General features: G+C 38.5%; 1 protein-coding gene across 1 annotated transcript in view; it reads left to right on the forward strand.

The window, feature by feature from the left end:
• Window positions 1-23,936, forward strand: part of SYT10 (synaptotagmin 10) — a 65,621-nt gene extending 41,685 nt beyond the window's left edge. Inside the window, exons 4-7 of the mRNA XM_021690387.1 lie at window positions 14,673-14,793; window positions 17,707-17,878; window positions 20,729-20,858; window positions 23,865-23,936. Of these exons, the coding sequence (XP_021546062.1) occupies window positions 14,673-14,793; window positions 17,707-17,878; window positions 20,729-20,858; window positions 23,865-23,936 (495 nt within the window). The remainder of the gene's footprint in view (window positions 1-14,672; window positions 14,794-17,706; window positions 17,879-20,728; window positions 20,859-23,864) is intronic.
• The last annotated feature ends 240 nt before the right edge of the window (window positions 23,937-24,176 follow it).

The following is a 24,176-nucleotide window of genomic DNA, read 5'->3' on the forward strand; positions in this document are numbered from 1 at the left end:
CCTTCAGGTTCACTCTCTATCATCCTCCACACTGTTCGGTAGCTCAGGGGGCTGGACTGTTAGGTCCACAGACACTGTTCTCTGGGTTCTGGCGAGAAATGTTAGGGCAGGAGGAGAATGTCATTTGGATATGTATTCTCTCATCTTGCTCTGAGAGATTGCCTCAGTCTGACTGTGTCCTTCACCTGAGGGCACAGTTCCTCTCAAAGCAGCCTTTTCTTTTCACCATTTTTCCTTCTGAGTCCAGGTAGCTGTTCCCCTTCCCTTGTCCTTTCAGACCTAGGGGTCATCACAGCCCCCCCCCCATTACCAGTGCCCGGTGCTGTACCCTCTTTTGTGGTTTTCTGATCCCTGCTCACATCTCTGTAGATAGTCCATTCGTTAAGCCCTCTGGAATTAGCCTAGTTTATGTGTGCCATCTATTTCCTCCTGGATCCCTGACTGATAGGCTAAAGGGGAAAAAAAGAACAACAACAAAGAATTCCTGACTACAAACAGTTTAATTTCCTATAACCTTCTTGGACTTTGCCATGTGTCTGAGATATTCTGTGTGTTCATTACCTTTAGTCCTTTAAACGCTTGATTGTAAGACAAGGCCTTCAACCACAGAAAGTGAGAAAGAACCATGGCCATGCTAAAATCCTCTAGTCTTTATACACAGAGAATTTCAAAGGAACTCCTTAAAATGGAATCTCACATTTCACCACAATTGAAAAAGTCAGGGGCGCCTGGGTGGCTCAGTCGGTTAAGCGACTGCCTTCGGCTCAGGTCATGATCCTGGAGTCCCGGGATCGAGTCCCGCATCGGGCTCCCTGCTCGGCGGGGAGCCGGCTTCTCCCTCTGACCCTCCCCCCTCTCATGTGCTCTCTCTCATTCTCTCTCTCACAAATAAATAAAATCTTTAAAAAAAAAAAAAAAGAAAAAGAAAAAGTCAGAATTTCTGCCTCTTAAAAATCAAGATTTCAGACAGGAATAATACATCATTTATTTAGAGTCATCTAGAAAAGTGTATGTTAATATTATAGGTTTCAAAACATGTTTATGTGCCCAATTTCTTACTTTAAAAATTTAAAATAGAAACACTTATAAAACACTATGCATGTCCCTGTTTTTTAAGTAAAATGTACTGAATAATTTGACCTTTTCTGAAGAGAGGTGATCTTTATGACCATTAGTTATAATAAATTTAAAAAGCAGATTTTTATTTCTGTCAATTGCTCTTCTATTACACTATTTCATCCCCATTATAAGTATACATGCTTCCTGCATTCCTTAGCTCTCCAATTTGTTGCTTTTAAAATACCTAAGTTGGGAGAATTGTATACAAATAAAATCAATACATTTTAAATATTGACCAGTGATCTTTTACTCAGAGTAAAGTGCATGAGACTTGTAATAGGTCAGAAGTCTTTTCATATTAATTTTAAAATTCTAGAGTATTTTGGAGTAGGATTTTGAGAACACTCATGTCTAGATCATGTGGTCGTATTATTTTAGAATTGCTAGAGAGTTCAAGTATAATCCTTTAATTTTATAGTTTAGAAAATGAAGGCTTGGAATACTTTAAAAAAAATTACTTATGCTCACCCAGCTGATTAATAGAAGATCCAGAACTAGATTTTAAATCTTTAACTCTTAGTTCAGTGTTCCTTGTCTTGAATTATCTTGGAGTGTTACCATGTTTGGAATATACTAAAAAGAAATTAAAAGAATTGAATTTTTTTAACATGGAAGTTCAACTTTTGGCTTACAGGGTTGAAATCTCAAAATACTTACATAATTTGAATTAAATAAATTTTTAATATGATACTTATGATAAAAATATGTGTTTAAGGCCTTTAAAATGTCTAATCCTATCAAATCTATCTTGTTAACAACTTGTATCAAAATACATGGAGAACTAAATAATGACTCTCTTGGCCTTTTTAAAAGAACAGTTGGAGTCAATGTTATTTCAGGAAATTTCTAGGCAAGTTTTCCTCTCAGATGTAATTAGTGAAAAATCTGTATGTGGGGTATAATTGAATTTTATCATTTGTGTCCCACTGTATTTTAATGTTTGGAAGTTGCAGGAGATAAGGAGAAGCTCTTCAGCCCCATGACATGCTAGCAACGTGCCTGTATCTGTTGCAAGTTTTAGGAATTCAGTATAGTTCTAAAGGTACCATGAGTTAAAGTTGTTCCTTTCTTGTGCTTACCTAGTTTATTATTAACATGCTCTTATATAGTGAAGGGAATACGCAGTTGACTTTTAAATGTGAATGTTCAAAATATTCTCCTCCTTCTCTCTAATAGACTGCATTAAAGTTTCCTATAAATCAGGTAACTGATTTTCTAATTTCTAAAGCATTTTTTCAAAGAAATATAGTACTTCAACTGCTAGCTTTGAAATCTAAGGCCATGAAAACAATTTAAAGTTTGTTGTCCTGGCTAGTAAAATTTGAAGCACTGTTTCTGCTGGGGAAAGTCACAGAGGGAAGCAGAAATCTACAGGAACTGAAGTGAGTGTAGTTTCATTGGAAAACTGGCTCTGCTCCCTTCTGCCTCCATTACTTTGGGTAAGTTGCTTCACATTTTTGCACTTGTTTCCTCATCCACAAAAAAAAAAAAAAAGTTTTATAATAATATCAACCCCACAGGAATATTTTGAAAGTCACATGAGATAATAAATGTGAACTTCCTGTAAAAGTTGCCCAGTGTCATTTATCACCAACATGCTACACTCTTGCACACAGCTATTTGTTACCTACTTGGTTGCTAATATCCAGTGTCTTCCATGTTTTAAATTTCTTACCCTAATAATTAAATTTCCTAAATGAATCACCTTCATGTTTTTTTTAAAAAATGAATGAGATACTTCTTCTTGATCCTTTTCTTCAATCTTGAATAAAATATGACAATGTTATAAGAGACTATGCCATGGCTTATATCACATTCAGTCTTTCTATAACTTTAATTCACTAAACCAGAGATCTTACTGACTGAATATCAGTTTTATTCATGTCTTTGGAGTGCTTTTAAATTTTTAAATGCTCTATGCACAATCCCACACCCCATGGTAAGCAAAGGGATGCTTTATAAGTACGGGCAGTTATCAAATGCCAGTCCACAAAGGAGCTGATAATCAGAAGCAGAAAATTGTGCCCAGTCAGGCTTTGGTCAAAGAAGATGGGCTGCAAATATGTAACTTACAGTCTAGTTATGTATGAGTAGCAAGTGTGATATATTGGCCATCCAGAGAAAATAATGGATAGAAAAACATTTTATAGGGGTGCCTGGGTGGCTCAGTCGGTTCGATGTCCAGCTCTCGGTTTAGGCTCAGGTCAAGATCTCATGGGTTGTGGGATCAAGCCCCCACAGGGCTCCACACTCAGCAGGGAGTCGGCTTGAAGGATTCTCTCTCTGACCCTCCCCCAACGTACACGTCTACACACGCTCTCTAAATAAATCTTTTTAAAAAAAGAACATTTTGTAATGGAGGCTAGTTACCTGCTCTGCTCACTTACAGAATAGGAATCTTAAATCCATCAATTCAACCAACTCTATTTCTCCTATTTACCAGGCATTCTTCTGGATGTTTTAGAGCATAATCTGTCCCCAGTGTATAAGGCCTACTTTCTAGAAAAGGGAGGCAGGTAATAAGGAAGGAAATAGGTAGTGTGTCCAATGAATGAACTGCTATGTGAAACAGAGGCAGGGCAAAAGGACAGGAAGTGGCAGCGGAGCGGGGCCACTCTAGATAGAGTGGTCAGAAAGGGAACTCTCTGATGACACTGTTAGGAGATGAGATCAGAGATAGCTCAAGGTCAGATCTTTTGGAGCCCTCGAGCCATGGAAAGAGCTTTTAGTTTTAGTCTGAGTGACTTGTGAGACCATTGGTGGCTTTTGATCAGAAGTGAGCCATGGTGTCACTTAGCATCGATAAGATCTCTGACAACTATGTGGAGAATAGACACTGGAGAGCAGAGGTTGTTTGGTTTGCATCAAATCATGCTCAGAGACTAGATTGTCTTTGCCAGTAATTTGTTTAACATGGGTTCACCATAGGAATTATAATGTATAATAATGCTTCACAAACCAATAGCATATGGGATAACGTCTCTTAGTATGCCAATAAAGAGATACCAAGCCAATAATAGATTAATTACACTCTTGTTTCAGGCCAAGAGGAAGTGAATGAAATAAAGTCCACATTTCATTGAGGTACTCCTTTTAGCAGGTTTGCTCTCGGTAGAGTCGGTCTTTCCAATTGAACTGTGGGTATCAGCTGCTGGCCTTGCAGGAGCTAGGAGGGTGTAGCTAGCAGGCGGCCGCACCACGTTGCAGAGAAGATGGGCTGCCCGGAAGGTTACTACCCGAGGGACACAGCTTGCCTCACTACCTGGCCTGAGTAGCCTGGCCAAGGCAGGAACACGTGTCCCTTCTCTTCCTGACACTGCTGCACAGTTTCCCAGCACTGCCAACCAAGAGTAGCCTGGCCATGGCAGGTGCGGCTGTCTCAAAATCGACAGACAGCTATTCAGATTAGCAAAGAGGAGCCTTGCCCAGACCAAACACTCTCAAGTTACTGGTCAAATCTTGGTTTTTCAAGTTTTAAGGTCCATCACATGATGGACACCCTGCCATTACTCTGGTATCAATGAGGTAATGATCCTCTCCTTTTCATGTGCAAGAATTTGGTAAGAAAATTTTAATATCTAACTGCAGAACAACTTCATTGAGACAAGGTATTCAAAACAAGTCCAAACCACAAACAGTGTTGTCCAAAACAAGCTTTCAAAACATGGGTTTGAAATCATAATGAGTCAGTACACAATAGGGGTGAAACTATATAAATTAATTTAAGGTAGACCCTAAAATAGGGAAGCCAGGTTCATCCAGTCCAAGTGTCTTTGTACAACCGTACTGAGAGGGATGTCTCTAATGAGGAATTCAGGTATTTAAAAGCTTCAAATAGGGGTGCCTGGGTGGCTCAGGCATTAAGCGTCTGCCTTCGGCTCCAGTAATGGTCCCAGGGTCCTGGGATCGAGCCCCGCATTGGGCTCCCTGCTCCACAGGAAGCCTGCTTCTCTCTCTCCCACTTCCTCTGCTTGTGTTCCCTCTCTCGCTGTGTCTCTCTCTGTCAAATAAATAAAATCTTTTTAAAAAACAATAAATTAAAAAAATAAAACTTTCAAATACTCCAAGGAGAGCTGCATAGTGTACTGTGCAAGTTTCTATGCCACTATCTATAAGCAGTGATTAAGGTTTGAGAATAAGTCTCCAGTTCCTCTCACCAAAAAGTTTAAGGTATCTCTTAATCAGTATTATAAAGGGAAAAGTTCTTATTAAAGTTGGATCTTCTTGTGCCCCAAGTTGCTCTTGTCCCAGTGTCTACATTGGGCTATCCCCTCTGCTTCAGGCTGCTCATTATACCAGTAGTTATGAAATTTGATTTGTTAAGTCTGTGAAAGACCTCAGCTCTTCCAAGGCCTCAGCTCTTCTCTACAGCCTCAGCATTTTGTCCCTCCTAGTGGCTAAGTCTGAGGCTGTGTTGGATAGGATAAAAGCTAAACCATTTGGCAGGCAGAATTATTTCCCGCTGGGATTGGGAGCGGAAAATTGTTCTCCCACTGAGCAGAAACATGGCACTATTAAATAGCGTCGCTGACAATAGTAGCTCTGGGTCGTGACTATTGATCACTTAATGCTCAGTGGGGTTTGTAATCATCCCATTTCCAACACTGCCATGTTCTCTGCCCCCTTTCTGCCCTGACTTCAGCAAAGTTTCACCTGGACTTTGTGCCATGGCCAAGCACAACACTTAATATTACACACTTACTGAAAAGTGTGTTCTTTCCTTCCTGCAGAAATACAAGCAAGTCCTGCTAAAGGACACCTACTGAGCATTTTCCGTCTTCAAGTGGAGATGGTGGGGAAGAATCAATAATGCAAATGTATGTAAAAGTCCAGGAGTCTAAATAGGTGCTGTGACAGAACCTTCCTTTGCCTCCCCCATCCTCGTTGACCATGGTGAGATCTGGTTTAATCACAATCACTAGGAGAAGGAGGAAGGGCAGCAAGGAAGTGTTGTGCAAAAATTGTGGTTCTTTGAAAGAAAAGGAAGGAAGTGGGCTAGAAACTGGAGAAGATTTTAATGTTAATTACATTTTTTAATTGTATTCTTTTTTTTTAAGATTTTATTTATTTATTTGACAGAGAGATATAGCGAGAGAGGGAACACAAGCAGGGGGAGTGGGAGAGGGAGAAACAGGCTTCCTGCTGAGCAGGGAGCCCGATGCAGGGCTTGATCCCAGGACCCTGGGATCATGACCTGAGTTGAAGGCAGACACGCTGAACCGACTGAGCCACCCAGGCACCCCTTCTAATTGTATTCCATCAAACAGCTTCCTCCTCCTTCTTTGCCTCCCAGAGTCACGAGACTGCCTGTTTGGTGGAAATGCCCAGATGTGCAAGGAAAAATGCAATTTATACACCTTAAGGATACATTTGATTCTGAAATTCCAATGCACTATAGAATTACAGCAAACATAATTCCAGATCACACTAGAGTAGAGGGATCTATGAAAAATAAAGTTTAGTAAAAAACAATAGATAAGTATCCTCTAACTTAAGCTCCCCAAACCTTTAGCGTATCTTTACATGGCTCAAAACTCTTAACGACTATTATACTCCCAGGTCTACCATACATACACATGCGCTTGCACAGTTCCAGGGGGCTCCACTCAGAGCCTGCACACAACATCCATAAACAGTGTCTTTGCTAACTTGTTCTCTGGTTACTGAGTAGCCTTCAGTCCTTCAAACAGTAGATATCCTTACTGCCACTAAAGTCATGACCTGGCCTGATGCTTTTATGATTTATTCATTCAATACGTTTTTTTTTTTATTGAGCATCAACCTTATGCCAGTCACTAATCCTAGACAAATTGTTGTAAACAAGGAAAGATATATTATTTTTGTTCAACATCTACTGTGTGTCAGACTGGGCCCATAACATATATTAGCTTTGTATATCATCAATTTATAATTTAAATGCAACCCTTCCAGGTAATTGTCATAACCATGAAAATGGATTTCATCCTGACTACGATAAAAATCAGGGTTGATCTACGTATTCCTGAGGAGGGGTCATTTTTTTTTTTTTAATTAGAGAGAGAGAGAGCACAAGCAGGGTGGAGGGCCAGAGGGAGAGGGAGAAGCAGACTCCCCACTAAGCAGGGAACCCAATGTGGGGCTCGATCCCAGGACCCTGAGATCATGACCTGAGCAGAAGCCAGACATGCTGAACCAACTGAGCCACGCAGGCACCACAAGGAGGGGTCATTTAGAATAAGGCCAGTGTGTTGCCATTTAAATTATCCTATGTCATTGCCAGAGCCAGTGGTCTCTGTTTACCTTTTAGTCATGGTTGGACCCCCCACTCTGCATCTCAAGCCTCTTTATATGCTGCTCCCTCTGTTTTTAATTCTCTTTACCTTTAGTCATTCTTCAAAATTCAGATTAAAAGTCACCTACCTCTGAAGTCCTCCTAGATTTCATGAAAAGAATCAGGTATGTTCATTATCCAGTATGGTCTTTCCCCATGTATCCCCAACCAGATCAACCCTGACCCTGTTCTTGAACTTGAAATTGAGCTATTAGCACTAGTTGATCCTTTGTGGTTTTTCTAATGAAGCTCTGCTGGGTCTATAGCAAACAAGGGCTAAAGGGGCCTATTCATACATTCCTGAACATGCTTGAACTATATATACTATTTAGTACTCATTTTACCAGTGCTTAAAGTTACAAAATTTTAGAGCTGGAAAATAAATTAGTTCATCTCTTTGAACACCCTCATGTTATACCAAAGAAACTGAGGTCGAGTGAAGCTAAGTGGATTGCCCAAGGTTAAATTCCATGATTTTCTCAGGTGGATGGATGATGTGAGTCAGAGAGAAATAAATATTTTATAGTAGTTTGAATGCAGTAGACCCACTCTGGGTCTGCATTGCACAGTAGCTTCATTTTGTGAGCAGACGAATGAAAAACTAGTAATTTAATGAAGTTGCTCATTTGATCTAACACATTGTTTAACAGTGTGAGGAAAACCATCCATTTTCTTACCATCCAGGAAATGTGGAAGGCAGGCAGCATTTAGGGTGCTAAGTGGATATGATGACTACTGTCACCATGGCAACCAGTTGTGTTTTTTTTTTAGTAAGTCTTAATGATCTTACTTTCTAATATATCTCTGAATTCAAACCTTTCTTCAGCCAACCTTCACATACCTGTTTAATTTAATGGCCCCTCTCCCTTTTTTTTAAATATTTATTTATTTGAGAGAAAAGAGTTGGGGGTTTGTAGAAGGAGAGAGAGTCTTAAGCAGACTCCATGCTGAGTGTAGAGCCCGATGCGGGGTTCGATCTAATGACACTGAGATCACGACCTGAGCTGAAACCAAGAGTCCGACACTCAACCAACTGTGTCACCTAGGCGCCCCACCCCTCTCTTTTTTTCATCCTAATCTAGCCTACTCAAAACAAAGAAAATTTTTCCAAATATTATTTTCATTACCAACTAGTACATGGGAGATGTAGGATTTTAACTCTGGCTTTTCTGATCTGGGAACCTATATGCCCTTTTCATTCTGCCAAGCTCCCACTCTTTCATATTACCAACACCTTTGGATCCCTTTTATCCCTATTATCCATAGGAGTCACAGAATAAACTACATAGAGCCTTAAACCTCCTCCGACATGTCACCAAACTCCTTATTTCTCAACATAAACTGCCCGTTCTTATTTGTAAATATTAATCATCGTACTCACATACAACATTATTCCTCTTCTTCTCTGCCAGTCCCATGTCTTTAGGTTCTCAAACCCTAATATGCTGTTTACTTCCCTCCAGGGGTGATTCCCTTGGTTAGGACATGCTGTAGTTATCAAGCCTTGAATCTGCTTCCCCTCCATCTCTGTACTCAGTTGCTATAGTTTAATCTTACTATTAGCTCAGTCCTGAAATAAGATGTACAACGCAACTATTTGTATATCAACTTATCTTTCCAATGACTTTTATTTCTATCTTGGAGAGATGGTACATGGAAAAATCTTTATAACTGTGACTAGGTTTATGAGGTTAACTTTAGCCAATTATTAGAAAGTGATCTTTATCTACTCAGCTCTATGTGTGGAACCAGGATGAAGAAATCAAATGTAAGTCCCTGACCCAGCCGCAGTGTTAGCCTTTTTCACAATACAGTCAGAAGATTGTCACTGTGAATGTTCCAACAAATACATTAGTGTGTATGAGAATGGTCTTCGTACTTGAAAGAAATTTTATGGAACACTATATGCTAGACTTAAAGCAGGGTTTCAAATGATTATTTGCCCAAAGATACAATGGTTTTTCCAAGGTTAATATGGGAAGTTCATGTTTATATAGAATTGAAATAAATTAGGTTATCCATAATTAAACTTTTCAGAAACCCAAAGCCTTTCTCATTTTAAGAAACTAAAACCCAAAATTACCAGTTCAAATATTTTAAGGATTTTGGATAAAAATAACTCCAAAAAAATAGTGTATGCTTCTCTACTTTCTTAGAACATATAGAATATTTTTTCTAAGCTTAGTGACTCAAAAACCATCATTTTGAATATTAATTACTGTTGAAATCTATAATAAAATGATGTTTTTAAGTTAGTGAGGCATTATTAGTGTCAGTTCCTCTTGATACAAAATGATTCCAGATTGTTATCCTTTTTCAAATGTTTGCTTCTTTCTTGTATGAGTAGTGTCTTTCCAGCTATCATTTATTGCTGCCTTCACCAGACCGACAGCTGTTAGTTTCCCCATCTCCACATTCCACGTGTGTGTTTTGACCTGCTGTAGATTAATATACCAAAGTAAACATTCTTGTTAGAATTTTGTCAAAACTAATAGTAAATGGGTAAATGAATAAGTAAATAGTAAATGAATAAGAAATGAGGTAGTCTCATTTAAAAGAATTTCACCATATAACTTTGTTCTATTTATGCTATATGTTCAGAGAACTTTCAACTTAACTTATTTTCTGGGTCTTTGCAGTGCAGGAGGGGGTTCAGACTATTGGGACTGAGTATGGCCTTATAAATTGCAGTGATCTTGGGCAGAGAAGAAGTGAAAACTCAACCCACTCTCTGGAGCTGGGCCATCGACACAGAGACAGACTCAGTGGGGTTACCAACAATTAGTGCACACTAGCTCGTAGGACTGTAGCCAAAATCTGGAGTTCTGCTGTTATATTTGTTACAGGACCTTTTTAAAGGTTATACAGCCATTTACCTTCATTAAGTTCATTTCTCATAATTATCTCTTAGATTGCTTCCAGATTTAAAAAGTTGTAGAATATTGGTATTTACCTTAGAGTATTCTGCCCTTTTCAGTGTGTATGCAATTTCAGTTCTTTCACATTCATACTTCCTGAAGGAAATATCTAGTCTAATGAAAAATCTAACTTTTGTGCAGTTATTATGCATGCATACTATACATTAATCTTTACCACCAGTTCATTCCAGTTTCATTAAAACTCCTGACCTCATGGAGTTTAAATATTTAAGGAGACTTCTTACTACAACAGTAGGCAAAAAGCCAGCTAGCCTGTCATACAGAGCTGCCTGGGAATGTTCTTTAATCATGCTCTTTGCTTTCAATTTATTTAGGCTAGTGCTTTGGTCAGCTCCTCAGTTTAACTTCTTTATGTTTACCAATACCTGTTAATAACAGACAGTCAAAATCATGTTGCAGCTGGATAGAAAGGACCTTTGAGAGATGGGACCAAATACAGTAAACTTTGTTCCAACCAGTAAGCATGTGATATATCTAGAGAAGTAGAAAAATTACTTCCACAGATTGTTTCATGTGTAAAAGTAAAACCATATCAATCATACACATAAAAATATGTTTTATTTACTAATCCCTTTAGATGTCTCTGTCTGTGTACTTTTGTCTGTTTGTATGTGGTACGTTCCCTCTTGGACTGTAATCACTTCATCTCTGAGATCATGTCCCCTATTTCCTCCCTAGTTTCTCCATTGCCATCCCCACCATGTTTCTTTTTTTTTTTTTTTAAAGATTTTATTTATTTATTTGAGAGAGAGAATGAAATAGAGAGCATGAGAGGGGGGAGGGTCAGAGGGAGAAGCAGACTCCCTGCTGAGCAGGGAGCCCGATGCGGGACTTGATCCCGGGACTCCAGGATCATGACCTGAGCCGAAGGCAGTCGCTCAACCAACTGAGCCACCCAGGCGCCCCTCCCACCATGTTTCTTGGTAGAACTTAATACTTGCTCTCTACATTCATAAAGGGATCCCTTAATTTTTTTACCAGCTGGTGACAAAATATGCCTACTTTTTTTTTTTTCCTTTGAGAGAGAGAATGAGGTAGAGAGAGCATGAGAGGGGGGAGGGGCAGAGGGAGAAGCAGACTCCCCGCTGAGCAGGGAGCCCGATGCGGGACTCGATCCCGGAACTCCAGGATCATGACCTGAGCCGAAGGCAGTCGCTTAACCAACTGAGCCACCCAGGCGCCCAAAATATGCCTACTTTTATAGATAGTTCCTGGAAGGAGAAAAACACAGTGAGAGAAAGGGAGGGGTGGTGGCTGCCAGACAGAAAACTTCAGAGAAAACTCTATTGACTCAGCCTAAAGAAACACTGGAAAAGAGATAGAAAGAGAAACAGGAAGATAATCATCAGATAAAATAAGATCCAGACTTATTTTCTTAGCCTTTTAGAGCCTACTCTTTCCCTTCTCAACTGAGATTTTCAAGGACAGACTCATGCCAAATCTATCTTGGTATGTATGGCACCTACCAGCACACCTATCAAATAATACTCAGTAATTGCTTGGTGGTGAAAAGAATGAATCCTTAGTAGGAGGTTGTACTCTTTCTGTTTTTTTTCTCAGGCCTCTCCCGTTGGATCTTGCTCACTATTTTGGGTTTGCAGCATTCCAACAGCCCAGAAGAGACCCAGTTGGATATATCTTTGCTTTAAAATATTTTTTTTACTAAAGTTCTTAAAAAGTAATAACTGCTTTCCTTAATTAATTTTTTCTCATTATCCAGTACTTACCGAGCACCTGATCTGTGTAAGGTACTGCTCCATGTGATGGCAATACAGCCATGAATAAAACAACATCCTTTATTGTATGTCAGACACTGTGTTAAATGCCGTAGACTTTACTTACATTACTTACATGTAATGTCAGTACTTTACTTACATTATCTCATTTAATGATTAAAACCATGGTTGAGTGGGTATTTTCCTCAATTTGAAAATGAAGTTTCAGAGATTCAAAGCTTAATTAAATTTCCAAGGATCTCACAGCTAGGAAGTAGAAAACAGAAGTCAAACACAAGTTTAAATGACTCTAGGTTTATGCTCTTAATTAGCAGGCTCTACTACTTCTAGACCATGAATAAAGAAACAGGAATTACATAAATCAGAACCTAAGCTGTAAGAGTAAGTCCAACAAAGGTTAATAGTTTGTCATGAAGAATTTTTTTTTTAAAGATTTATTTATTTATTTGAGAGAGCGAGAATGAGAGAGAGTACATGAGAGGGGGGAGGGTCAGAGGGAGAAGCAGGCTCCTCGCTGAGCAGGGAGCCCGATGCGGGACTCGACCCCGGGACTCCAGGATCATGACCTGAGCCGAAGGCAGTTGCTTAACCAACTGAGCCACCCAGGCGCCCTGTCATGAAGAATTTTTAAGAACCGGGGCGCCTGGGTGGCTCAGTCGTTAAGCGTCTGCCTTCGGCTCAGGTCATGATCCCAGGGTCCTGGGATGGAGTCCCACATCGGGCTCCCTGCTTGGCAGGAAGCCTGCTTCTCCCTCTCCCTCTCCCCCTGCTTGTGTTCCCTCTCTCGCTGTGTCTCTCTCTGTCAAATAAATAAATAAAATCTTAAAAAAAAAAAAAGAATTTTTAGGAACCTAGTTCTGTGGGCCTGGGTGCATAGCAACTTTTTTCCTGCCAAATTAAATCTCCCACATATTGTCTTACCAGGAATGATTTGATTAAATCCTGTAAACAGCTCTTTGACAAGCATCCTAAATATGCATTGTTCACACTCATTTTCGTTTGTCCACCATCTGTGCAGCTATGGAGAGGAAATATATATCAGGGTACTGTGGACAGTTCAAATTCATATTTGATACAAAGCGGGTCAGTTTTTGTCCATCTGAACTATAATCTTTTCATTCCTTCAAAAAGATGCACTGAGAGCCAGCTATGTACCAGCCACTTCAGGAGGATGTAGCAATCAAAAGACAAGAATTCTGCTGTCCTAGACCTTATATATGGGAATTGGGGAAACAAAAGATGAATTTAAAAGATAATTTCTGATGATTATAAGTGCTATGAAAAAAAAATGTGAAGGATCTGTGAGTAGGTGAGCATAGGATAGGAAGGGGGAAGGTCTTACCGAGGAGATGCCGTTTGAGTTGAGTCCTGCATAGTTAGAAGGAGTCATCCATGGAAAGATACATGAGAAAAAAAGAAAATGCACCAGGCAAGAGCAGGAACAAACTGCATTTGTTTGAGTAACAGAAAAAAAAAAAAAAAAAGGCTTTTGAGTCTGTATCAGAATAAGCTGAGAAGAGAGGCGAGAAATAAAGTTAGAAAGACGGGTAGGGGGCATCTGGGTGGCTCAGTCATTAAGCATCTGCCTTCAGCTCAGGGCATGATCCCAGGTTCCTGGGATCAAGTCCCACATCGGGCTCCCTGCTTGGCGGGAAGCCTGCTTCTCCCTCTCCCACTCCCCCTGCTTGTGTTTCCTCTCTCACTGTGTCTCTCTCTCTCAAATAAATAAAGTCTTTAAAGAAAAAAAAAAAAGAAAAGAAAGACAGGATCCCAATCACACAGGGCCTTATATGTGTGACCTTGTGATGCACTGTCCAAACCAAAGACATATTCAAGAATTGAAGGGGATGTTCCTACTAATTATACCAGGACAATGGGTATAAACCCAGAATTTCTCATAAATACCAAGATTTATAGTTACCCCGCTAATATGCCAGGAGTTTGAATTTTATTCCAGTATAATCGCGAGCCCTTAGATGGTTTTAAGCAGGAGAATGAAATAACTTGATTTGCATTTCATAAGTAATCACTTTGGCTGCTTCTGAGATGGATCAACTTTAGAGACTCATAATGTAATCCTGAGAAGTGATATTGGCTTGAATGGTATTAATACAGCTGAAAAGGAAGTCACTAATTTGGGATCTATTTTGTAGACAGTGTAGACAAGACATGGGTTGGATGTGTAAGGGTGAGGGAAAGAGAAGAATAAAAGCACCTGCTGGGCTCTGGCTCCTGCCTCTGGTGAATGAAGACATCCTTGACTGGGTTTTGGAAGGACTGACAGAGGGATTGGTTTCGGAAGATGGGAGTGAGTGGAATGAGAAGTCTGGTTTTGACCATATTAAGTTTGAGATTCCTGTTAAAAACACAAGTGGAGCTGGAATATACTTTCTTTTCTTACTCTGTTTAGAACAGCTTTCTTGCAATATTATCTGTATCCTTAATAAAACAATTTAGAATGACATTCAAATATTCTATTGAAGTGATTTTTCACTTAGCCTCTTCAATTATATCTTGTTTTCACTATCTGGTGTTTGAAATTACTAACATTACCAATTGCCTTTCTAGGAAAGTATAGATCTGGGTGAAATCATGTTCTCCCTTTGTTATTTGCCAACTGCTGGACGTATGACATTGACGGTCATCAAGTGCAGAAATCTGAAGGCTATGGACATCACTGGCTCATCAGGTATGTACACAGTTGGCTAGTGGGTCAAGGGTACATTCCAAATAAAACATTTCCTGTATCCAAAATTATATATGGCTATTGAATTTGAGTTCATTTGTTTATAGTGGGGTATTAATATCAAAGTAGAAAAAGAAATTACCAAAGTACTTCAAATCACCTCTTGTGTTTACATTATCATTACAAAATTTTTAAAAGATGTTATCAAATAGATTGACTATGAACTTGGATTTTTATTTCTTTCTCTACCGATTTTGTTCTCAAAAATTCATAATTTACCAATCACTGCCCTACTTCTAACTAGTCAGTTGCTTATAAAACAACATCCTTGACCTCAAGTTTGCATTACCCTACAAGTATGGAAACACACGTAGACTGAATTTATCTCCCTCACCTGATCTGCAGAGAAATAACAAGTTTCCAAGGCCATCATTTGCATTTGCATTCTTACCATCTTTCAAAATAAAAATTTGGGCAAGTGTAGGGACTGAAAGAAATAATAAAGTAAAGGAATGCTTCTTGAAGTTTCTTAAAGATGTTCTTGGAGGAAATTTCTCTTTCTGTGCTAATTTGGATGAAAAGGTAAAGCCACATCATGCTCTTTTACCCCTTCATTTATATCACTACAGTCTGGAGGGGTGTGTGTTAACTTAACATGTGAACTCTGGCACAGCTCTATAGAAGAAAAAATGGATTAGGACAGAGGAGGGAGGTCAGTAAGCATTTGTCAAATTAAACAAATAAGAAATGGTAGTGGAGATACAGGAAAGGATGACATGGGAAAGGAATCTATAACTTTGTGGTTCTTCAGAACAAAGAAATAAACTAAATTTGCGTTACAAAAAGCATGAGGGAACTCTAAGTGCTAGTATAGAAAGGGCTCCAAGATATACTAAGTGAATAAAAAAAAGTGAGGTGCAAAAATAAATATGGATATCATGCTCCTTTCTGTGTAAGAATGGGGAGTGTTACAATATATATTTATGTTGTTACTATTTGCAAAAAGAAATAGCAGAGTGACACAGGAAAACTAGGGGTGGAGAGAGACATGTGGGAACAGATGGGTGGGAGCCTCCTCATTGTAGGTCGTTCTCTATCATCTTCACTTTCGAACTGTTTTGTGAATAATTTTTTCATTTTTCAAAATTTGCAACACACCATTGATATATAAATGTAGAAAGAAAGTAAATTCCACATTTATTTTGGTGAAAAAGTCCTGGGTCAGTAAATGTTGAAGAATTTAAGCAGTGTACTCTGCAAATTATCGTTTATCCTACTCTTTCTACCATATATCAAAAGAGATCAAATTCTGAGACAAGCAGACAGCATCAAAGTTGTAATTAAGTGCAAGATTACTTTTTGTTTATATGAAGCTTTTCATGGGAGGAGTGCCTGCTCTGAGAACACCACCTCATTAATTCTCACAAGAGGTTTGTGAATCAACTAAGGAACCAGTAAATTATCCTTACCACTGGTGGAGAAATGTCGTCAGAGATATGATGGGGGTGGCAGGGAATAAAGCATGCCTTGTTCCCATTGTTAATGAGAGGTCTAGGCCTGGGGCCTCATACACAAAAGAGTATCACAGAAGTGAGTTTCTTCCTTAGAACATACTGCCTATTATTTAAAAATTGAGAAGTAAATGGGAAACAGCCATTGAACATTGCCATTTTACTTTGTTTTCCTTTACATACCCTATTTCTAGCCAGAAAATATATTTTTGCTCCTTGATGGAAATGCTTATGCAATATACAGATACATTTTTCTAGAGCTTAAAAGGCATAAATTCAAGTAAATTTATACTGCCATGATTTTGGCTTATTCTAAGGAAATGAGACGTATTACTACATTGGTGGAAAGAGGGAGAAAGATGTGGTGGTGCTACTGTTGGAGGGCCACCAGAATAAATGGGGAAAAATAAATGAATGTAGAGCAGACACTGATTGTTTTAACCAGCTAGCATTCTCACCCCAGTGCCAACACCCCCTCCCAAAGCCATACCTCCTTCTTGTAAAAAGGTACAAAAGTAAGGCTTTTATAGAAACTTTCGTATAATACTGCATAATTTTCTGTAATACTGTAACAGTTTTCCTACTCAAGGTGGGAGAAGTAAAAATAGAGATCAGTCAACTGGGGTAGAACTTGTTAAACATTTATTTGACCCCTTTGGCCCATAAAAATATACCCCTACTAATTTTTTCCCTTTCAAGTCAGCATCATATAGACAATGTCATGTCAAGAACCTTCCTTGAGAACATCTTTAAACCAAATATTACCTTTTTTATTGTATACTATTGTTTATAATTAAACACAATGTATTTAATATATTTGTAGTGATCATTTCTTCAGCCTGAGCCCCTTATCAAGCACCAACACTATGACTGTAAAATGAAACTTCTTATTTTAGTACCTTTCCAACAACTGAGGAAATTCTAACTTCTACTCATTGTGGGTACACACACACACACACACACACATATGCACTAGATACAATGTTACTCTCACAAATTTTAGTCTTCTTATCCTAAATCATTTTGAAGGAAATTAACTTTAAGGCAATTATACTTACTTGTTAGGATTACATTCCCTAGAAATCACTTTTAACAAAATGTGTCTTCAAATAGCTGTGACTAGAAGACATTATTACAGTTCTGCACTGGCTCTTGATAGACTAGGTTTTCTCTGTTGTATTAAAAACAGATAAAGTTAGTGCTTTTTTGGTTCATTCAAGATAAATTCTTACATTTAAAAGAAAGTGTTAGTCTATTGCCCCTAAATAAGTCATTTTGAATTTAAAACTGATAACACTAAAAGGCTTAATATACCACTTTTCTTATTTAGTAGCAATTAACTACAGTTTTATTTATACTTTGTACTATTACTTTCATTTTAATGAAATTACCTTACCATTCCTAGATCCTTATGTCAAAGTGTCTCTGATGTGTGAGGGTCGAAGATTAAAAAAGAGGAAAACAACTACAAAGAAAAATACTCTAAACCCTGTGTACAATGAGGCCATTATTTTCGATATCCCTCCAGAAAATGTGGACCAGGTCAGCCTCTCCATTGCGGTCATGGATTACGATAGGTATGTACATGTATTTCTCACTCACTGAAGAACAGCCATGTTTAGTCATATGCAGAGCAAATTCAACTTTCCAGGTTATTTACTGCTCTAACAGTTTTAATTAAAAATGGAAGAGGAAAAAATTGTTCATTCAAAATTCATTTTTCCCATGTTATAATATTTCTTTTTTCTTTTCCAAAAGACGTCATTCTTAAGTCGAAGAACAGGACACCTGGGGCTGGTGAAAGAGTAGTGCAGAAGTAATATGGAACCCATTACAGAAAGCACTATAGTGACGTCTTTTTACAGTAACAACAGAAATCACAATCAATGGAGTTTGTTTTCCCAACTGGGCAGGAATATGAATATCATAATTCTTACCCAAGAGCAAGTTATGTAAAATCTTTGGGATTCACTTTTCCCATTTGAAAGACATTAGCATAATACAGAACCATTAACAGTGAGTATTAAGGGTGGAAGGTGAATAATGGCCATAGGGACACAGCCTTGATGCCTTCACATCAATCTTAAAATGTGCTTTGTAGGGCGCCTGGGTGGCTCAGTTGGTTAAGCGACTGCCTTCGGCTCAGGTCATGATCCTGGAGTCCCAGGATCGAGTCCCGCATCAGGCTCCCTGCTCGGCAGGGAGTCTGCTTCTCCCTCTGACCCTTCCCCCCTCTCGTGCTCTCTCTCCCATTCTCTCTCTCAAATGAATAAATAAAATCTTTTAAAAAAAAATGTGCTTTGTAGGTAATTCTTTCAGCTCACACCTTTTGAGTCAATTCTTCCATAAAATAAATTGCAAACTCCCAATTGCAGCTCTGACGTTTCTTCCTGCTTCAGCTCCAGCTTTACTCTCCCACTCTTGCCTTGTCTGAAACGTCACCCTGCTCTGTGATCTCATCCCACCCAGGCTTCACAACCCTGCTCAAGTCACCCCTTCTGTGTCTTTCTCAGCTAACCAACCTCTTCTTCCTCTGAACTCTTGTCCCACCAAAGGTTCAGATCTCTTATTTGGCCCTTGTTATATACTTCTTTGTATTGTTTTACCTTTTATATTTATAAACCTTTTGGAAAGGTATACTGTTATGTTTAACCTACAAAATTACGAGCATATAGACAGTGTTCTACTATGTTTATTTTGTACTAATGTATTCAAAAGGAGTGCTCCATTTTATAGTATCATGAAAATAGTAGTAACCAGGACCCTATAACCTAGAGAAATTAATATGCTATTCTCTGGCTCAGAGCTAGAAAATGAAGCACTAAAAAAGTAAAATGATTTATACCATCTATTTGCAATTAATTAATATCACAGTTTGGAAAAAAAACTGTCACTATTTAGAGAGAGAAAAGTCTTGAATTAGTTAAAATTTCAAACTCTAAAAATGTTGCAGTGTTTTCATCAGAAGCCCTTGTTCTGCTTTCCAAAAAAGTATTGTTATTGATTTTTCACAGTGATTGCAGGTAGATAGAGCGTTTGTCATGCAGACAATTTCAGGGAAATGGATCTTGACAATATACACAAAAGAAAGATTTAAAAAATTATTCCTAAAAATATGCTTGTTTGGGGGTGCCTGGGTGGGTCAGTCAGTTAAGCGTCTGCCTTCGGCTCAAGTCATGATCCCAGGGTCCTGGGATCGAGCCCTGCATTGGGCTCCATGCTCAGTGGGGAGCCTGCTTCTCCTTCTCCTCCCTGCTCCTGCTCTCTCTTGCTATCTCTGTCTCTCTCTCAAATAAATAACAAATAAAATCTTTAAAAAAATATGCTTGTTTGGGAAACTTCATATGGAAGAAACAACTAACTAAACATTCATATCTATATCAGTGACAGGAAGAAAGTAATGAAAGGTCCTAAAATCATCTCTAAAGTCTCCTTAGAGAAGTCTGTCAAAAGAACGCTGCAGAAATGCCTTTAAATGACATTCCATTCTTGAGAAGCAACTTAGCACATGCACACTTGAGTCAACTGTCTTGATTCAAATCCTGTCTCTGCCTTTTACTGTGTAGAGGTGGGTCCCTTAACTTCTGGGTGTTTAGTGTCTTTATCTGTAAAATGAGGTGATGATAATGATACTCATGGTCATGGTGTGAGAATTAAGTGATTCAGTACATTTACATTACTTATAACAGTGTCTGGCACATAATAAGCTCTCAAAATTATTAAGTATCATTGTCATTTTGAAATAACAATAATAACAATAATATTAACAATAATAATAATAACAATAATAATAACAAATAACAATAATTTGTTGCTGTGAAAACAGGACAGGAATAGAAAATAGCAATGATGTGCAGTATGCTCTGTTGCTGTGCATTAATAAATCAAATCCACAGTACTGAAGATAGCCCTACCCTGTTTAATTGTAGTACAAGTAGTGACATATGGTGACATGTCACGGAGAGGCAATTAAATACGGTCATTTGTACAAGAATTGGGTATTGAGCTCTTGGTAAGAAATCTAAGCGTCATTATAAAACATTAAGCCTTGTGGAAAAAAACAATATCTGATTTATATCACTTAAAGTTAATAGTAGTGCTGCTAAAAAGGAAACTCAACAATATAGGTAAGGAGCAGCCGGCATTTCTCATTCAGTTTTTTTGTAAAATGTGCTCAAGTTACAGAGAACTAAAGTGGTTTGTGGGTGCTCCTTTTACAAATTCATATTTGAATTGATATCCTGTGTAGTATATTTTGTTTACTTAAGATTTTTAATTTGACCTACAGTAGTTTAACCTGCAGGATCATTTGGAACCTATCATAAAATCTAGTGTTTAAATCATATGTTTAAAATTCTGCTAAGCTGTGTGAAACTCCATTTATCTTTGAATGTTGGAGTGAAAGTGTAATATTCTCCAAATCATAGGGTAGGACACAATGAGGTCATAGGAGTGTGTAGAACAGGACTGGACGCTGAAGGTCTTGGGCGAGACCACTGGAATGAAATGCTGGCCTATCACCGAAAACCAATAACACATTGGCACCCCTTGCTGGAGGTATGCTGTGGTTCCCGGGCATCTACTCTCTCTCTTTTTTTTTTTTTATCTCTTTTGCCTTATATATTATTTACCTGCTAACATTTGTCTGTCATTTTATATATTCATCTATTTTTTTTTAAACATTGCTCTTACTTCCATCCCACATACTCTTTCATCCAGTATTCAAAGTTCTGTGTGCCTTGTAGGATTTTAGAAACCACTAAATTTTCTGGGTTTGATATTCCTTTGGACAGTAAGCTCATAAAAATTGCAAGTCTGTCATTTTCTTTGTATAGCCTGAAAGCTTGTATCGATGAGTGATAGAGCAGTCAAGTAAATTCATTACTAACTGGAAACTGAATTTTGCTGCTTCTCTTTTGTGAAAATAGCCACCTCACCTAAACTTTCCTAGAATCCCTAAATAGAAGTACTATCTTCTAATACAACTCCTCTATGTAAAGGGACAGGTATATCTCCCAGTACTCTGGGCAGTAAGTAAAAGTGCTCACAGATTTTTAAAATATTGAGGCATCAGCTTGCCCAAGTTCAAAGCCTGGCTCTGCTGTGTGACTACTTATTGGAGAACTTTGGGCAAGTTCCTGTAACCTCTCTACATTTCTGCTGTTAGTTTGTAATAGTAGCAAACTCAAAGAGTAAAACTAAATAAAATGCCAAATTTTAAGTGCTTAGCACAGAGTTTGACATAATGTTAGCTCTGATTATAACTACTATTAATAGTTATATTAACCAGAAGTATCAACACCAGTTTCTGTCGGGATTTTTAGCCTTTAAGTTAGTGGTCAGTCTACTTGATACACGGAATGTTGCTAGATGGAATGACTTTCTTTCCCAAAGATAATTGCTGGAGACTCTTGAAAAGTCACAAAGTAAGTCTTTTATGTGACCTGATTGAGAAGTAATGCAGGTTGACAAAAGGATGTGGGGTAGATGATGGAATTTCTGCCATTCGATTAAAAGAACAGTTATGATGGCCACATAGTAAGTGAAGAATACACTGCCATCTGTTCATGTTCTCCTTCTTGTTCTGGCCTTAAGCACTGGCTTACATGCAGGAGGCAGCACAGTGTAATTAACTAAATGTCAGTGGACCCAGGTTCTTTTCAGCTTAGTCAGAAAAATGTGACCTTGGCTGTGTTACCCAGGACATTATAGGGAAAATTTGATGAACACGGTATGAACACTGCATGCTCAGTCAAGAGAGGTCAGATATTCTCATGGATAAGATATCTGCTTATAGGGCGCCTGGGTGGCTCAGTTGGTTAAGCGACTGCCTTCGGCTCAGGTCATGATCCTGGAGTCCCGGGATTGAGTCCCGCATCGGGCTCTCTGCTCGGCAGAGAGTCTGCTTCTCCCTCTGACCCTCCTCCCTCTCATGCTCTCTGTCTCTCATTCTCTCTCTCTCAAATAAATAAATAAAATCTTTAAAAAAAAAAAAAAAAAGATATCTGCTTATATATATTAATGTTCTGAATCTTTATCTCACTTCGTTTAATGTAAATCATAAAAGACACACATACACAAACATGAATGCCCATTCACACAGCACTTTCCCCTAGAGTGCTTCAGAAGTACAAATAGATGTATTCAGCAAGTCTTGGGAAAGTTGGGTTTCATGTCAATGGTGTGTATTGTCTAAAGTATAAAGTATACTCTCCTTATTATACAATCACTATCCTTTTCCTGCTTCTCATCTTGCTTTCAATTAAAGTTTGAAAAGCGAATATTAATTCTAAGAATCTAGACATGAGAGTAAAGTTTGCTGGGCAGAGAACCACACTGAAAAGTGATGTGGGATCTAATCCTTGCTCCTCTGGCTGTCTAATCCTGAGCAGATCACTTGTTCTGTCTACAGCTGGATTTCTCCATATTTAATGCAAATAGAAATGCATGCCCTTACAGACTTCACAGGAATTATGTAAGGAGAAAAGAGATAATGTGAGCAAGAACTTTTCACTAATGAAAAGACAGGGGTGGTATATTATATTATAAATACTGATGACTGTTACATAAGCAGCTACACATTTATCTGGTGAAGGGGAGCTCTGGAATAGGCATATGTTTGTGTCTCAGGACATGTGAACACTTTTCAGTCATTGTAGGACATACAGAAAGAACAAGCTACATATGGGCATCAGAAGAAGATCCCAGATATTTTTCTAGCGGCTGAGTATCAGAGGACAAATGGGACTAAAAGACTATGTAAATGTACTTTCTCCAGCAAGTAGCTCCTTTTTTCCAACTCCTGCACCTACATTCATTGGTCAAACAGAATATATGGACTAGAGACCTAAGAACTGGCTGGATTTTGCATTTTGGGAAAGTGGTGAGTGTATAATCATATGTTTTATTGCCAAAGAAGGGATTAAAATGAGAAGGGGACAATTATTTGAAAACTGGATAAGTTGGTGGGACAGAGACTAAAGCATCATTTGGAAAATCTGGTTACTTGTACCTAGTCAAAAGGTGATCCCATTGTAACGGAACTTTTTAAATACGCATAATATTTAGGGGCCATGAGAAATTATTCATCAACTCTCATAGCTCCCATTAGCCAAAGTCAGTCCCTCTTGTCTCATCATTCGCCCCTGGAAAAATCACCTCCTGCCTTAGAGCAAGTGCAGTGCAGTCTCTTGTACCTTGAGCCTTCTTGCTCTTACCTAGCAGTCACCCCCCCCACTACCACAAACCATTAATTGTTTGACAGTAAGAATTAAAAGCCTATCATCGAATGTGAAAGGAGTCTGCAGTCATGAATAGTTGTGTGTACAGTGCTGCTGTGCTTGCCAGTTTGCATCATGCTCTGCCTACATCTCCATGAGACGCCTGAGCCCCATCATGCTGCCTGAGGAGGTGAGTTCTCGAGGGTGGGGGGAATTATGTCCATCTTCTCTTCAGAGACACGCATAGCATGGGTAGAATATGCACTAGTAAAAGGTAGCAGCAACTACCCACTTTATTATTTTTTTGCACTAGATCATGCATTATGAAATTATTGTCTTTCAGTTACCTGGCCGAGCAACCAGTTTTGATAGTCAAGGATCCTGTCCATCACCCAAACCACCTTCCACACCATAATGCCTCCAAAATAAAGACCATTATAATAAGGAACCAGGACCCTGTGCTCATCAGATCAGAAAAAGAGTGGAAGGTTTGATTTCCTCATTTAAAATATATCTTGATAATGAACAAACTTGACATATAATTTTTCATTTACTTTTTTTGTCTGTTCATTAACTTTGGACATCTTGATATATCTTACTTGAATACAAATATCCCTTACTTGCATAAGGCATTTTATTCTTCATGTCATATGCC

This window comes from Neomonachus schauinslandi, chromosome 5, assembly GCF_002201575.2.
Source record: "Neomonachus schauinslandi chromosome 5, ASM220157v2, whole genome shotgun sequence".
Lineage (NCBI taxonomy): Eukaryota > Metazoa > Chordata > Mammalia > Carnivora > Phocidae > Neomonachus > Neomonachus schauinslandi.